Here is an 18,711-nt window from a genome sequence, read left to right on the forward strand (position 1 = left end):
TGTTCTGTTGTCCAGATCATTAAACTGTGCCTTTAAATTTGCCTTTTCCAAGAGATCCCTTTCTGGAGACTGAAGTCTACAATCCATACATCTGCACAGGACTGTTACCTCATGACGGTAGATGGCTGGGTTAGAGAAGACCCTTTCAAAATTGCTTCCCAGACCCAACTCTCTGAGGCTGGACTCCTTGTCAAGCCAATCATCCTCCAGGAACTGATCTGACTGCAGGAAAGGTATCCATTTAACACTGAGTCTTATGTCTACTCCTCTATTCTTGTGCTATATGAATTTTTCACTTGGCGAAAAAGCAGCAAATTTTGTGTGTTGAATGTAAATCCATGAAGCACAGAAAATTAGTGTTGTATTGATTAATGGTAGGAGAACTTTCTTATTTATATATCACAAGTAAGAGTAAAATTATATTTTATTGAGTGTCTAAAAATATTTATCTCCAGGCCTCTAACTTATGTAAAAATTTTCCCAAAGCAACTAATGAGCTTATAGGAAATTTTATGGGAAAAGAAAAATGAGAAGTTCTCTTTGATTTTAATTTGGACACTTCTAGGTATTTGTAATGACAGCATAAGTTGGTATGGCTTTTCTAGGAAGGAATTTAGATACCTAAACCTAACATCTTGAATATGTTGAAATATTTTCCACCCAGGATTTCCAAAACTCAGAATTTAGTTTAAAAGAAATAACTAGAAAGTTACATAAAAGTCTGTGGCAAACATCAATTCTTTGCTATCTACTTGTGTGTGTGTGTGTGTGTGTGTGCCTTCATGTTAACTTAATGTCTGTGTCACCCTAATATGTAAGCTCAATGAAAGAAGGGACTTTTTCTGTTTTTTTTTTCCCCAGCCATTATAATAAGCACTTAACAGATTACCTGGTATACGTCAAATATTCAACCACTATCTCTTATGTAAATCAGTCATTATTGTGATGTCTGATAAAACAAATGAGGAAGCAACTAAACAGCTAAATAAATATGGCCAAATGTTAGGATAGAACCTACCAAAAAGTCAAGGTTTTTTTTAAGTATATTGATTGACATAAAAAAAACCTCAACATTTTTACATGAGAAAAAGTTACAAACCATATAATCCTAATATTGCAAAAAAATTTTAAGAGAAAGTATTGAGTGGTTACATGGAACCACACATAATTCTTATTCTCTCTTTTAAAATTGTCCTTATTTCAAGTAATAAAATAAACTTCATTATTTTTAAATGCTGAATCAGGTTTGTTTTTTTTTTTTTTTAATAAGAGAGGCTTATAAAGACCATGTAACTACTTGGAAAATGACTAGGAAATAATTTAAATTGAAATAAGAACATAGAAATGCATCCTGGATTACTACTATGAAAATGTTACTTAATGTAGGGCTAATGAATTGACAAATAAAACTGACTTGTTAGTTTCTTGGTTTTTTTTATCTTTTCTTTCTCTCTTTCTCTCACTCCCTCCTCCTCCCTCTCTTCCTTCCTTCCTCCCCCACTTCTTTCCTTCTTCCCTCTCTCTCTTTAATTCTTTCCTTAATTCCATCAGTTTTGTTTTTTTTTTTTTTTTTGGTAAAAATTTCAATTAGAATCTCATTCAATTAGATTAAATTAGAATTCCATTAGCTGTTTTGGTAATTATTTAAAAAACTGGAGCCGGGTATGTTCTCCTTTTCTTCAGACACCCCTACATCTTTTAGGAGTTGCCAGGGCCTTCTTTACTAACAATCAACCAAGTACATCAGAGTTGTTCTTCCTCCATCAATCCCTAAATAGAACTAAAACCATACACAATGATGAGCTAACAATGACCTATATTTTTATTTAGCTCTTGTGCTACTATGAATGTCAGTTTTAATCTAAGATTATTTTATAGGGAAGAAAAATTATGAACATTTCTGAGGTAATAATATTTTTTTGTTTCTCTGCCTTCAGATACTTTTGATACATTTCATTTATGTTGTAAATGTTCCATCATTTTCTACTGAGTCTTTAACTAGAAGAAAATAATCGACATAAAATGCAGGGAACTTAGTATTCCTTGGCTACAGGAACAAGGTGTACCTTAACAAGGATTTAATTGTCATCTATAGTACTTCCAAGCTTACAGACCTCAGAGTAAAAACTGAATGAAGATTATTATTTAGGTTTTATTCCCATTTTGCTTCTTAAAAATGGCTACAGAAACCATTTGGAATTTTATAGAATTCTTGATGACTTCCCATTCCAATTATCTTGTGTATGGCCAGAATTTTAATTGATTTATGACAACTATAAGTTCTTCTACACACTCAGATAACCTACCTCTGAGATTTAAAAAAAAAAATCTTTCTCTGCACATGCCTTTTTATTTTCTACATTTTCTAATTCCAAGTCTTCTCTAAGACTTTTTCTTTTGTATTTTACTAAAAAAAAAAGAAAAACAAACAAAACAAAACAAGTATGGTGATAATTGAGGTTTAAATTAAGACTATTTTCGATTGAACTTTCTATTTCTCCCTCAGTGAACTCCTACTAAGCTTCTTCCTGCTCCTCTCCCTAGACAGAGGGACTACAGAATCTGCTTAGTAATTACTTAAACTGATATGAGGGTGTTTATATACTTTTCTGCATTCTATCTTTTATACATATTTTTTTTCTTTATCTTTATCTTTTATATCCTTGCATCATTTGTTTTCATGAGCTACTTATGAGCACAGAACCATTGAAAAGGAAAAGCCATGAAAATTTTCACTACCTATTGTTCATACCTTGAGAATCTTGCACATAATCTCATAAACTGAAAATGTTTTCTCTGCTCGGGTCCAGTCCCACGTTGTCACCTTTAAAAGATGAAAAACTAATATGTTATTTGTTTTAGAAAGATAACCCCAATTTCCCTCTTTCTTTTACTTACATAATATGGTGCACAATGAAACTTTCTCACATGTACTATATAGTCTCGTTTGTGGAGTTATTTTTATAGACGTCCATGTGTGGTATTTTGGTTTCCTCTCTTCTACATTTTATCACCATTTCTTTTCCTCTTTCAGCAAATGTTTTATGTTATATGTAACAATTTCCATTTGCCCAATGTACTTAAATATTTTAAATAATGTATGTATTACCTACGTATAAATACTAAGTATTTATATTTCACACATATAATAATTTTGCCACCAGTTACATATAAAGCAGAATACTAGATATCAATGGAGGCTTTAATTTTTTAAAAAGACAGTTTAAATAGGGAAGTTATTTCAAGATGTAAATGCCTTATAACATTGTGAAGACACCAAACACTACAATGAAGTTATTTCACTCTCTTATGTTTAAAACATATATTTGTCTGTCTAGTCATAAGAAATTATTCAGAGTAGGAATATAGTAAGATATATAAATATTAATGGCTTTTTTCTTGCCTTCCAGGTGCTTTGAACTTTGTGTAGACATAGTCATTCAAAATAGCAGCAGGTCAGGCTTGATATTTCCAAGACCCTATGTAATATTAGACTTGTAAGTGAGTGGTCTGGCATTTGATATTTATACTCAATAAATATTTATTGAGAATCTACTATTGTGTAAGGTACATGTTTCCAAAAGAAAGACCTTAGGTGCAATAAGTACACATACATATTTAATACAAAGACCAATGACTAGAATACAGGAAATCAAAATGCTATTTTTTTTTTCATTTTGGCGACCATAAATGCCTAAAAAGAAATGCCTTCCAGGGTTATAAAATAAATATTTAATGCCAGAATATATATCTTTAGGAAGGTATTTTCAGAAACATTTGGACTGTTTTCTATTTTTTTTCTGTATTTTATTTTTAAAATATATTGGTAATATGCTATTTACTATTATTAAATTGATGTCACTCTGTCATGACAATATGGGAAAAGTAAAAAAAAAAAAAAAATAGACAAAGACACTTACTGGAGGTGCCAGAAATTTGTAAAGACATGATCCCCTCAGGGCTAGAAATGTTGGTGAGTACACACGATCTTGTAGAGGGTCTTGCTCCCGTGCTTCACACCAGCCCATGTAGACTATCTGCAAGAAAATTGAACATGATGAACAGTCAAAAAAAAGTCTCATTTCAGATGTGTACTTTTCATATCTTGGGTATTTTAATTCTCTCATAAAATTATCAAATTAACTGATGCAAAAAATACATTAGCTTCCAATAAGTGAATGTGAACCACTCCTAAGAGTTTATGTTTCTGTCAGCACTTATGAGGTGTTTGGTGTTTATGTGATCCAACTTGGCATAAATTATATCTCCCACTCTCCACCATTCCAACTATAAAAATGTTTCTTCATAATAAAATTTATTGACTTCTCCTATCAGTTTCCCAATAAGTGGCCTTTTACTATGGGGATGTGCTCCCAGAATAAAATATTTAAGTGGGAAAAAGAGATGAGTCAAAGACAAGTACCTTGTGTGACTACCACTGTTGTGGTGTACTACACCTCCCCTCTACCTGACAGGATGGAATGACAACTCTTCTTGTTTTAGTCACGAATCTAAGATGAATATAGTTTATTCAAACATTATTCATATATCAAATGGCAATGACAACAGCTCTTTTGTCTCTAGATCTTAAATATTTGTGGGTCAATTTCCAAAAGGAAATCATGTGAGATAAGCCACTCCTCCTTCAATCATTTGATTGTTGTGAAGCCCAAATATAGACATAAACATTTATTCAATGAATTTTATATTCCTGACAATGTATTCATATGTCATTTATCTCTTACTGCAACTCTGTATGGTAGAAGTATCTGGGAAGATATATTTCCCACCTCATGTAACTTACTTTGGTTTTATGGTTGACAGGATGTTCTTTCCTGTTCTTAGACATTTTCTTTTCTTTTCTTTTTTTTTTTTTTTTGCTATGAGATCTGTTATGACTAATGGGATATTAATACACATGACACAAGTAGAGTTGGACTTAGTATCTTGTGCTTCTGCCATTACAATGAGAAAAGCATACCCAACCTATGTGGAGTCAACCAGAGCCAAAACTACCTCTTGGACAAAGTTTAGCCAAGTCCAGGCTAAAGACTAATTAAAAACAACCAGTTCACTTGCAGAGAGAAATAAAACACAGATAAATAGACTTCCCATTTTCATGGGTTAGAAGAATTATTTAAAAAAATATTCATAATATCCAAATTGATCTACAGATGCAATACCATCCCTTTCAACTTCCCAGTGGCATTCCTTAGAGAAATAGAAAAATTATCTTAAAATTCATATGGTACCACAAAAGGCCCTGAGTAGCCAAAGCAATATTGAGCAAGAAGAAAGCATTGTACTTTATGATTTAAAATATATTACAAAACAATAGTAACCAAAACATAAGATATGGGCATTAAAGCAGGTATATAGAATGGAGCAGAAGCAAGAGCCCAGAAATAAATTCAGGGTCAACTGATCTCTGACAAAGATGCAAGAATGCACAATGAGAAATGGATAGTCACTTGAATAAATAGCCTGGGAAAACTGGATAATCACATGCAGAAGAATGAAGTTGGATCCTTATCTCACCATATACAAAAATGAATTAAACTCAACTCAACTCAAAATGAATTAAAAATTCAAATGTAGGCCCTAAAACCATAAAACCACAAGAAATACAATTTTAAAACATTATGCATTTCCTGTGTATATCTCCCAAACTGGCTACAATTAAAAAGACAGGAAGGGACAAATTTTCATGAGGACATGTAGCAAGGTAAAAGCTCATATAAAGCTGGTAAGAGTTTGATTCTTCACTTCTAATATCAACTCAACACAAATGTGTATACATGTGCACTGAAGCACATGTATAAGAATATTCATGTAGCAGGGTGCCTGGGTGGCTCAGTAGGTTAAGCGTCTGTGTTTGGCTCAGGTCATGATCCCATGGTCCTGGGATCGAGCCCCACGTCGGGCTCCCTACTCAATGGGGAGTCTGTTTTTCCCTCTGCCCTTCCCTCTGCTTGTGCTCTCTCTCTCTGTCAAATAATAAATAAAATCTTTTAAAAAAAGAATATTCATGTAGCATTATTCTTCCTAGTTCCAACTACGTACCAGATAGTTTGAGATATTAAAATGTGTACCCTAAAAATACTTTACAGAAAAAAATAACAATAAATTATGGTATAATAAAGTAATAGTACACAACAAGGAAAATTACTAAATTATAGTTACATGGAAAAACACAAATGAATTTCACAGAACATGCTAATTGAAAGAAGAAGATATGGAATAATAAATACACACAAACATATATAATTTGATTCAAATAACTTGTTTTGGAATCCATTTCTGGTTGGGAAAAAAAGTACTATGGAAAGCAAGACAATTACTACCAAAATTGTCAGGATAATGGTTACTTTAAAAGACAGCAAGCCAGCTGTGACTGTGGAGAATGCAGCATGGGGAGAAAATGTGAGTTACTAGCAATCTACTTTTCTTGACCTGGATTGTGGCTATGTAGAGGTTTGGCTTTTGAATAATCAAGCGGCAGGTTTATGTTTTATGAATTTTCTTTACATGCATTATGTTTTATAAAACCCCTTTTAAAATAGCATGCTGTGTGTATTATTAATAATAGTTTTATAACAATCTCAATATAACAGAGCTTTGTGAGTTTTATGGGGAAAAAAGTATTCTGACAAATATGGTTAAATTGCAGTCATTCTTGCATTCTTTATGGTTAAATTGCAGCCACTGAAATGAGATGAAATTTTAGTTATTACAAATTATTTAATCATTGTATCACTTCACAATTAGGTCAGAATCTTTCATTTTAACTCAATTTGATAAAAATTATAGTTTCTCTATGTTTATGACTTCTCTGTATTGGTAAGAGAAAAAATAATTGAGTGGTATACATAATTATGAGAAGGAAATATTTAAGCTTCTTAAGACTGTGAAATTTGAGTTCTTTGTCTCTTCTTGCCTCTATAATTTGCTGGAAATTGAAATATTAAGAACAATATACTGATATTTTTCAAGAAATATCATTGAATACAATTTTATTATTTTGAACTGAGTGTAGCTTTGGGGATGAGTTGATGACATAACTAAGAAAAATGGGATTATCAGATCTGTAAGGGATATTTCTTCATGCTTGTTCTCCAGGCCAAGGATTGCCCTTATCATCTTCTGTTCCAAAACAAGGAAAAGAAGTTCTGCTCAATTGTGCAGAGATGTCAAAAGGCACCCTTTAGTTTTCATCATTATCTGGACTCTTGTGAAATAATTATATGGTTGAGGAGACCGAGGCATTTTTAGTAAATTCTTCCCATGCATGTCACAGCAAATGATAATTCTAAAACAAAACAAAACAAAACAAAACTATATCACTTAATCCTAAAAAAAAATTTAAAAACTTAAATGGACCATATAGGCATAAGAGTATTTCAGTGGGATATTTTAGAAATAAGGATAATTAAAAGGAAATGGTTTCCCTTGCATATGAAATGACAAGAGGACTTCCAAAATGTATAATTTTAAGATAAATATTTCAGAAGCTTGCCTATTTTTCAGCTTTACTGAGGTATAAATAGACAAAATTATAAGGTATTTAAAGTTGTACATTGTGATGATTTGGTGAACACATATATTGTGAAAGGATTACATCTAGTTAACATATCCATCAATCTCACATATGTAGGTATTTTATTTATATAGATCAGAACATTTAAGTTCTACTCTCAGCAAATTTCAGTTATATGATACTGTGCTAACTATAGTCACCATGTTATTACATCAGATCCTCAGATTTTATTCATCTTACAGGTGAAACTACACCTTTACACCAACCTCTCCTCATTTTTTCCAGTCTCTGGCAACCACTTTTCTACTCTTTGATTCTCAGTTTGACTGTTTTTTTTTTTCTATTCCACATATGAGTGACACTATGAAATATTTGTCTTTCTCTGTCTGGCTTATTTCAATTAATGTGATGCCCTCCAGGTACATTCATGTTGTCACAAACAACAGGATTTCTTTCTTTCTCAAGGATGAATATAAAATAGATCTCACTTCTCCTTTATCCATTCATTTGTTAATGTACATTTGTTTCCATATCTTGGGCTATTGTGAATAATGCTACAATGAGCATGGAAGAGAAAATATATCTTTGAGGCCCAGTTTTCCTTTCCTTTGGGTATGCTAGATCATATGGTAGATCTATTTTTAATTTTTTTAGGAAGCTCCATACTGTTTTCCACAGTTGACAGCACAAGTGAACATTCCCACTAAAAGTGGACAATTGTTCCCTTTTCTCCACATCTTCACTAACTTTTGTTATCTCTTGTCTTTTTGATGATAGCCATTTTAACAGGTGTGAAGGTGATATCTCATTGTTGTTCTGATTTGTATAAACCTGCTTATTTTATTTTACTTATTTATTTTTTAATTGTTATGTTAATTACCATACATTACATCATTAGTTTTAGATGTAGTGTTCCATGATTCATTGTTTGTGCATAACACCCAGTGCTCCAAGCAGAACGTGCCCTCTTTAATACCCATCACCAGGCTAACCCATCCTCCCAGCCCCCTCCCCTCTAGAACCCTGTTTGTTTTTCAGAGTCCATTGTCTCTCATGATTCATCTCCCCCTCCGATTTCCCCCCTTCATTCTCCCCCTCCTGCTATCTTCTTTTTTTTTTTTTCTTAACATATATTGCATTATTTGTTTCAGAGGTACAGATCTGAGATTCAACAGTCTTGCACAATTCACAGCGCTTACCAGAGCACATACCCTCCCCAGTGTCTATCACCCAGTCACCCCCTCCCTCCCACCCCACCCCCCACTCCAACAACACTCAGTTTGTTTCCTTCAATTAAGAATTCCTCATATCAGTGAGATCATATGATACATGTCTTTCTCTGTTTGACTAATTTCGCTCAGCATAATACCCTCCAGTTCCATCCACCTCATTGCAAATGGCAAGATCTCATTCCTTTTGATGGCTGCATAATATTCCATTGTATATGTATACCACAACTTCTTTATCCATTCATCTGTCGATGGACATCTTGGCTCTTTCCACAGTTTGGCTATTGTGGACATTGCTGCTATAAACATCGGGGTGCACGTACCCTTTTGGATCCCTACTTTTGTATCTTTGGGGTAAATACCCAGTAGTGCAATTGCTGGATCATATGGTAGCTCTATTTTCAACTTTTTGAGGAATCTCCATACAGTTTTCCAGAGTGGCTGCACCAGCTTGCATTCCCACCAACAGCGTAGGAGGGTTCCCCTTTCTCTGCAATCCTGCCAACATCTGTCATTTCCTGACTTGTTAATTTTAGCCATTCTGACTGGTGTGAGGTGGTATCTCATTGAGGTTTTGATTTGGATTTCCCTGATGCCAAGTGATGTTGAGCACTTTTTCATGTGTCCGTTGGCCATTTGGATGTCTTCTTTTAAACCTGCTTATTTTAAATGGCATGTGTAATTATCTGAAAACACACCCGATATGTAAAGCCTGCACTGCATAGAAACATTTATTTAATACTTTAACATTTATTCTAGTTCACTTTATTATTTTTGCCCCTTTTAAATAGACTTCAATTTTTTAAAGCAGTTTAACATAACTGAGTAGAAGGTAGAGATTTCCCCATAGACCTCCTGTCCCCATACATACACAGCTTATGTGTCTTTCCCACTATCAACATCCCCCAAAAGAGTGATACATTTGTTATAATTGATGATCTTACATTGATACATCATTATCACCCAGAGTCCATAGTTTACATTATGGTTCACTCTTGGTGTTGCATATTTTATAGGTTTAACAAATGAATAATGACATGTATCATACAGAATCATTTCACTGCCTTAAAAATCCTCTGTGCTCTGCTGATTCATCCATCCAGCCCCACGCCCTAGAAACCACTGATATTTTTACTGTCTATATAATTTTACCACTTCTAGAATGTCATATCTTTAAGATCATATAGTATGTAGCCTTTTTAGATTTATTTATTTCATTTTTTAATATACATTTATGGTTTATCCATGTCTTTTCATGGCTTGATACCTCCTTTTTTTTTAGAGCTGAGTGATATTCCATTCTTTGGATATACTACAGTTAATTATCCATTCACCTACAGATAGCCGTCATGGTTGCTTTCAAGTTTTGGCAATTATGAACAAAGGTGCTAAAAATATCAGTGTGCGAGTTTTTGTCTGGACATAAATTTTAAACTCATTGAGGTATATGCCAAGGAGTTTGATTGTTGCAATGTACGATAAAAGTATACTTAGTTTTGTAAGAAACCACAAAACTATCATCCAAAGTGGTTATACCATTTTTCATTCTCACCAGCAATGCATGAGAGGTCTTTTTTTTTTTTAAAGAAAGGCAGACTGCCACTTGCAGCGCCTCATTTGGATGTGTCTTGAGTCTTGGAAGCTTGACTACCCTACGTTCTCCTACAAATGGACTTTGAGAGCTTGTTTGGAGTTTCTAGCAGGGGAGCGCAGCTACTCGTATACCCTTGACTGAAGAATGGTCCTCCTCTATCGGGGAAGGAAGTCCTCTTCGACCGAGCCCACAGCTTCGGGAGAGACGCACATGGAGAGGTGATGGAGAAAGGGGACACCCACCTAACCAGCCAGATCAACCGAATCAACCCTGGCAATCAATGGGTTGACAGATGTCACAGCCAGATAGCCCTCACATCCTGCATGAGAGTTCTTATTTCTTTGTATCCTTGCCAGCATTTGGCATTGTCAGTGTACTGTATTTGGCCATTGTAGTAAGTATGCAGTGATATATTACAGTTGTTTTATTTTTTCATTTCCCTGATGACATATAATGTAGAGTATCTGTTCAAATGTTTATTTTTCATCTATAGATCTTCTTTGGTGAGACCTTTATTAATGTTTTTGACCTATTTTTTAATTGGGTTGTTCATTTTCTTATTGTTGAGTTCAAGAGTTCTTTGAATATTTTGGATAATGGTCCTTGATTGGATGTAGGTTTGGCAAATATTTTCTCCCAATTTGTGGCTTGTCTTATTCTACTGATATTATCTTTTGAAGAGCAAAGATTTTTACTTTTAATGAATTGCATGTTAGCAATGGTTTCTTTCATAGATCATGCCTTTGCAGTTACATCTAAAATGTCATCAATGCCTGGGTGTCTCAGTTGGTTAAGTGTCTGCCTTCATCTCAGGCCCTGGTCCCAGGGTCCTGGGATTGAGTCCACATCAGGCTCCCTCCTCCATGGGGAGCTTGCTTCTCCCTCCACCTCTGCCTCTCTCTCTCTCTCTCTCATGAATAAATAGGTAAGATCTTTTTAAAAAATGTCATCGACATAGCCAAGGTCATCTAGATCTTCTCCTATGAGATCTTCTAGTAATTTTATCGTTTTGGAGTTTACATTTAGGTCTGTAATCCACTTTGAGTTAAAATTTGTGGAAGGTCTAAGGTCTATTCTATTTTTTTTTTTAAGATTTTATTTATTTATTTGAGAGAGAGAGAATGAGAGACAGAGAGCATGAGAGGGAGGAGGGTCAGAGGGAGAAGCAGACTCCCTGCCGAGCAGGGAACCCGATGCGGGACTCGATCCAGGGACTCCAGGATCATGACCTGAGCCGAAGGCAGTCGCTTAACCAACTGAGCCACCCAGGTGCCCTATTTTTTTTTTTTTTAATATAGATATCCAATTGTTCTAGCACCATTTATTGAAAAGATTATCCAGGGATGCCTGGGTGGTGTAGTTGGTTAAGCAGCAGAATCATGGTTTCAGTTCAGGTCATGTTCTCAGGATCATGAGATCAAGCCCAATGTTAGGCTCAATAAATAAGTAAATCTTAAAAAAAAAAAAAAAAAAAAGACTATCCAGAGAGGATCTTCAAAAATTTTTGTAAATGGATTACCTCCTGAGATTAACAATTAGCTGTAACGTAAATACGATGGGATACCAGCAGTCTGACTGAATCTGTGACCAAAGCTTATATTCAGAGACTGATAGGAATACTTTTTAGGCCTTCTCCCTTAAACAAATTGAAGGTAATGTAGTTGGATAGGTGGATTAATTTATGATGCTATTTAAGGTGTAACCCAATTTTTTGAGGAATTGAAATCAACTATCTTTATCTTTCAAATCTTTGCAAAACTAGAAATGCAATTCTAGAAGCAGTTCAAGTTCACCTGTTCTTTTTTTGCAATCCCCAAACCTCCCGTTTATCTTAAAAGACTTATAACTTATATTCTTCCCTGTGCCTGAGATATAAATGTTAAAGTACAAAATTCAGGGAGGTTATTCTTACCAGTAGAGAAACAAAAGAGAAAAGATCACTTGAACTTAGTTTTAGATGTTTATAGCAGCATTATCAACAATAGCCAAATTATGGAAATAGCCCAAACATCCATCGATCTATGAATGGATAAAGAAGATGTGTGTCTGTGTGTGTCTATATATATCTATATCTATCTATCTATCTATCTATCTATCTATCTATCTATCTATCTATCATCTATCTATCTATCTATATAGTGGGATATTACTCAGACACCAAAAAGAATGAAATCTTACCATTAGTGGTGGATGGAGCTAGAGTGTATTGTGCTGAGTGATATAAGTCAGTTAAACAAAGAAAAATACCATATGATTTCACTCATATGAAGAATTTAAGAAACAAAACAGATGAACATAGGGGAAGGGAAAAAAAGAGAAGGAAGAACACCATAAGAGACTCTTAAAGATAGAGAACAAACTGAGGGTTGACTGAAGGGCGGTGAGTGGGGGATGGGCTAACTGGGTGATGGGTATTAAGGTGGGCACTTGTGATGAGCATTGGGTATTATATGTAAGTAATGAATCATTAAATTCTATACCTGAAACCAATTTTATCATATATATTAACTAACTAGAATTTAAATAAAAATTTGAAGAAAAAGAAAAAGGTTAGTTTTAGCCATTGGAATAGGCAGCTTCATTTACCAGAAAAACAACCTAAAACAACTTCTATTATTAATAGTAAAATGGAAGCTGTAAGGTCTCTGTTTATGTCCGTGTGCATGTTCAAGTGTGTCAGTGTAGATGTGCGGTATTTTTTACCTCTGGATCATATTACTAAAATTAATTTGTAAAAGATCTCTATTTAATTGATTTAAACAAATAAGCACTTATATGAATTAAGTATTAGTAAAAAGTGTCAAATTTAATAGAAATAATAGAAACTAACCCAAATGATTTTCAGTTACACATGATTTGGGACAATCTTTGGCAAAAAAAAAAGCTAGTTTAAATTTGCTTTAATTAACGTAAGCATGTCTTCAGAATACCAGCATTATATACATTGCAGACATGCACTTCTGCCTACGTGTACTAATCAAATAAGGTTATGTTATTTCTGTCAAAAAATTTATCAATAAGAAAAATACCTTGGAATAAAGGCTGACTTTGTCTAATCTCTCATGAAATTTCTGTGGGTAACCTAATCATAATTGTTATGAACAAGTAAATTAAATAGATGTAAGTAGGATAAAATATTTTTAGGTGAACATTTTTTTTAATTTTTTTTATTATGTTATGTTAATCACCATACATTCCTTCATTAGTTTCTGCTGTAGTGTTCCATGATGCATTGTTTGCATATAACACTCAGTGCTCGATGAAGATCGTGCCCACTTTAATACCCATCACCAGGCTAACCCATCTTCCTATCCCTCTCCCCTCTAGAACCTTCAGTTTGTTTTTCAGAATCCATAGTCTCTCATGGTTCGTCTCCCCCTCTGATTTCCCCCACATCATTCTTCCCCTCCTGCTATCTTCTTCTTCTTCTTTTTTTTTTTTTTAACATATAATGTATTATTTGTTTCAGAGGTACAGATCTGTGATTGAACAGTCTTGGACAGTTCACAGTGCTCACCATAGCACATACCCTCCCCAATGTCTATCACCCAGCCACCCCATCCCTCCCACCACCCACCACTCCAGCAAAACTCAGTTATATTCCTGAGATTAAGAATTCCTCATATCAGTGAGGTCATATGATACATGTCTTTCTCTGCTTGACTTATTTCGCTCATCATAATACCCTCCAGTTCCATCCACATCATTGCAAATGGCAAGATTTCATTCGTTTTCATGGCTGCATAATATTCCATTGTATATATATATACCAATTCTTCTTTATCCATTCATCTGTCAATGGATATCTTGGCTCTTTCCACAGTTTGGCTGTTGTGAACATTGCTGCTATAAACATTGGGGTGCACGTACCCCTTCAGATCCCTACATTTGTATCTTTGGGGTAAATACCCAGTAGTGCAATTGCTGGATCGTAGAGTAGCTCTTTTTTCAACTTTTTGAAGAACCTCCATACTGTTTTCCAGAGTGGCTGCAGCAGCTTGCATTTCCACCAACAGTGTAGGAGGGTTTCCCCTTTCTCCACATCCCTGCCAACATCTGTCATTCCCTAACTTGTTACTTTTAGCCATTCTGACTGGTATGAGCTGATATCTCATTGAGGTTTTGATTTGGATTTCCCTGATGCCCAGGGATCTTGAGCACTTTTTCATGTGTCTGTTGGCCGTTTGGATGTCTTCTTTGGAAAAATGTCTGTTCATGTCTTTTGCCCATTTCTTGATTGGATCATTTGTTCTTTGGGTGTTGAGTTGAATAAGTTCTTTATAGATTTTGGGTACTAGCCCTTTATCTGATATGTCACTTGCAAATATCTTCTCCCATTCTGTTGGTTGTCTTTTCGTTTTGTTGACTGTTTCTTTTGCTGTGCAAAAGCTTTTTATCATGATGAGGTCCCAATAGTTCCTTTTTACCCTTGCTTCCCTTGCCTTTGGTGATGTTTCTAGGAAGAAGTTGCTGCAGCTGAGGTTGAAGAGGTTGCTGCCTGTGTTCTCCTTTAGGATATTGATGGACTCTTGTCTCACATTGAGGCCTTCAACCATTTTGAGTCTATCTTTGTGTGTGGTGGAACAAAATGGTCCAGTTTCATTCTACTGCAAGTGGCTGTCCAATTTTCCCAAAACCATTTGTTGAAGAGACTGTCTTTTTTCCATTGGACATTCTTTCCTGCTTTGTTGAAGATGAGTTGACCATAGAGTTGAGGGTCCATTTCTGGGCTCTCTATTCTGTTCCATTGATCGATGTGTCTGTTTTTGTGCCAGTACCATACAGTCTTGATGATGACAGCTTTGTAATAGAGCTTGAAGTCTGGAATTGTGATGCCGCCAGCATTGGTTTTCTTTTTCAACATTCCTCTGGCTATGCGGGGTCTTTTCTGGTTCCATACAAATTTTAGGATTATTTGTTCCATTTCTTTGAAAAAGGTGGATGGTATTTTGATGGGGATTCCACCGAATGTGTAGATTGCTCTAGGTAGCATTGACATCTTCACAATATTTGTTCTTCCAATCCATAAGCATGGAACATTTTTCATTTTCTTTGTGTCTTCCTCAATTTCTTTCATGATTATTTTATAGATTTCTGAGTGCAGATTCTTTTCCTCTTCAGTTAGATTTATTCCTAGGTATCTTATCGTTTTGGGTGCATTTGTAAATGGGATCTACTCCTTAATTTATCTTTCTTCTGTCTTGTTGTTGTATAGGAATGCCACTGATTTCTGTGCATTGATTTTATATCCTGCCACTTTACTGAATTCCTGTATGAGTTCTAGCAGTTTTGGGGTGGAGTCTTTTCGGTTTTCCACATAAAGTATCATATCATCTGCAAAGAGTGAGAGTTTGACTTCTTTGCCAATTTGGATGCCTTTTATTTCTTCTTATGTCTGATTGCTGTGGCTAGGACTTCTAGTACTATGTTGAATAGCCGTGCTGCTAGTGGACATCCCTGCTGCATTCCTGACCTTAGGGGGATAGCTCTCAGTTTTTCCCCCTTGAGAATGATATTTGCTGTGGGTTTTTCATAGATGGCTTTTATGATATTGAGGTATGTACCCTCTATGCCTATACTCTGAAGAGTTTGATCAAGAAAGGATGTTGTACTTTGTCAAATGCTTTTTCTGCATCTATTGAGAGGATCATATGGTTCCTTTTCTTTCTTTTATTAATGTATCACATTGATTGATTTGCGGATGTTGAACCAACCTTGCAGCCCATCTATTGAGAGGATAATATGGTTCTTGTTGAGGTTTTCTATTTCTTCCTGGTTCAGTTATGGTAGTTGATACATCTCTAGGAATGCATCCATTTCTTCCAGATTATCTAATTTGCTGCCATAGAGTTGCTCATAATATGTTTTTATAATTTTTTGTATTTCTTTGGTGTTGGTTGTGATCTCTCCTCTTTCATTCAGGATTTTGTTGATTTGGGTCATTTCTCTTTTCTTTTTGATAAGTCTGGCCAGGGGTTTATCAATCTTGTTCATTCTTTCAAAGAACCAGCTCCTAGTTTCGTTGATCTCTTCTACTGTTCTTTTGGTTTTTATTTCATTGATTTCTGCTCTGATCTTTATTATTTCTCTTCTTCTGCTGGGTGAAGGCTTTCTTTGCTGTCCTTTCTACAGCTCCTTTAGGTATAGGGTTAGGTTGTATATTTGAGACCTTTCTTGTTTCTTGAGAAAGGCTTGTATTGCTATATACTTTCCTCTTTGGACTGCCTTTGCTGCATCCCAAAGATTTGGAACAGTTGTGTTTTCATTTTCACTTGTTTCCATGAATTTCTTAAATTCTTCTTTAATTTCCTGGTTGACCCATTCATTCTTCAGTAGGATGTGCTTTAGCCTCCATGTATTTGAGTTCTTTCCAACTTTCCTATTGTGATTGAGTTCTAGTTTCAAAGCATTGTGGTCCAAAAATATGCAGGGAATGATCCCAATCTTTTGTTACCAGTTGAGACCTGATTTGTGACCTAGGATGTGATCTATTCTGGAGAATGTTCCATGGGCACTAGAAAAGAATGTGTATTCTGTTGCTTTGAGATGGAATGTTCTGAATATGTCTGTGAAGTCCATTTGTTCCAGTGTGTCATTTAAAGTCTTTATTTCCTTGTTGATCTTTTGCTTAGACGATCTGTCCATTTCAGTGAGGGGGGTGTTAAAGTCCCCCACTATTATTGTATTGTTGTCCATGTGTTTCTTTGCTTTTGTCATTAATTGGCTCATATAATTGCTGCTCCCATGTTAGGGGCATAGATATTTACAATTGTTAGATCTTCTTGTTGGATAGATCCTTTAAGTAGGATATAGCGTCCTTCCTCATCTCTTATTACAGTCTTTAGTTTAATATCTATTTTGTCTGATATAAGGATTGCCACCCCAGCTTTCTTTGGTGTCCATTAGCATGGTAAATCATTTTCCACCCCTTCACTTTCAATTTGGGGGTGTCTTTAGGTCTAACATGAGTCTTGTAGACAGCATATCGCTGGGTCTTGTTTTTTAATCCAATCTGATAGCCTGTGTCTTTTGATTGGGGCATTTAGCCAATTTACATTCAGGGTAACTAACAAAATATATGAATTTAGTGCCATTACTGTGTATTGTCTGTGTTCCTTTCTGGTCTATGTTGCTTTTAGGGTCTCTCTTTGTTTAGAGGACCCCTTTCAATATTTCTTGTAGGGCTGCTTTGGCGTTTGCAAATTCCTTTAGTTTTTGTTTGTCCTGGAAGGTTTTTATCTCTCCTTCTATTTTTAATGACAGCCTAGCTGGATATAGTATTCTTGGCTGCATATTTTTCTCGTTTAGTGCTCTGAATATATCATGCCAGTCCTTTCTGGCCTGCCAGGTCTCTGTGGATAGGTTTGTTGCCAATCTAATATTTCTACCTTTGTAGGTTACAGATCTCTTCTCCTGAGCTGCTTTCAGGAGTTTCTCTTTGTCTCTGAGACTTGTAAGTTTTACTATTAGATGTCGGGGTGTTGACCTATTTTTATTGATTTTGTGAGGGGTTTTGATGCCTGTTTCCTTCCCCAAATTAGGGAAGTTCTCTGCTATAATTTGCTCCAATATATCTTCTGCCCCTCTCTCTCTTTCTTCTTCTTCTGGGATCCCAATTATTCTAATGTTGTTTTGTCTTATGGTATCACTTATCTCTTGAATTCTGCCCTCATGCTCCAGTAGTTGTTTATCTCTCTTTTTCTCAGCTTCTTTATTTTCCATTATTTGGTGTTCTATATCACTAATTCTCTCTTCTGCCTCATTTATCCTAGCAGTTAGAGCCCCCATTTTTGATTGCACCTCATTAATAGCCTTTTTGATTTTGACTTGGTTAGATTTTAATTATTTTATTTCTCCAGAAAGGGTTTCTCTAATAACTTCCAGGCTTTTTTCAAGCCCAGCTAGTATCTTTAAAATCATCATTCTGAACTCTAGTTCCGACATCGTACCAATATCCATATTGAGTAGGTCACTGGCAGTAGGTACTGCATCTTGTTCTTTTTTTGAGGTGATTTTTTCCGTCTTGTCATTTTGTCCAGATAAGAATAGATGAATGAGAGAACAAAATGGTAACAGGGTAACAATATCCCCAGAAAATATACTCTAAACAAATCAGAAAAGACCTGAAGCCAGGGGAAAAGAAAGGGAAAGAAAGCAAAAAGAGAAAAGAAAAAAAAAAGAAAAAGATAAAAACAAAAACAGAACAAAAGAAAACAACAAAAAACCCCCCAGAATATGATCCAATATGATCAGGCTGGTGTATAAATCAGTGCCACACACTAGATTTTGGTTGTATTTTGGTCTGTTAGAAGAAAGTGCCTCCCAAAATTTTAAAGAAAGAAAAACTTATA

General features: G+C 35.0%; 1 protein-coding gene across 1 annotated transcript in view; it reads right to left on the reverse strand.

Moving 5' to 3' along the window:
• SNTG1 (syntrophin gamma 1) overlaps positions 1-18,711 on the reverse strand; it is a 957,526-nt gene that overhangs the window by 89,623 nt on the left and 849,192 nt on the right. Inside the window, exons 14-15 of the mRNA XM_045896572.3 lie at positions 3,921-4,037; positions 2,753-2,824 (exon numbers count right to left, since the gene is read on the reverse strand). Coding sequence (XP_045752528.3) covers positions 2,753-2,824; positions 3,921-4,037 — 189 coding nt within the window. The remainder of the gene's footprint in view (positions 1-2,752; positions 2,825-3,920; positions 4,038-18,711) is intronic.

Source organism: Mirounga angustirostris, unplaced genomic scaffold, assembly GCF_029215605.1.
Source record: "Mirounga angustirostris isolate CCGP_5_RB_7025 unplaced genomic scaffold, mMirAng1.0.hap1 SCAF_4, whole genome shotgun sequence".
Taxonomy (NCBI): Eukaryota; Metazoa; Chordata; class Mammalia; order Carnivora; family Phocidae; genus Mirounga; species Mirounga angustirostris.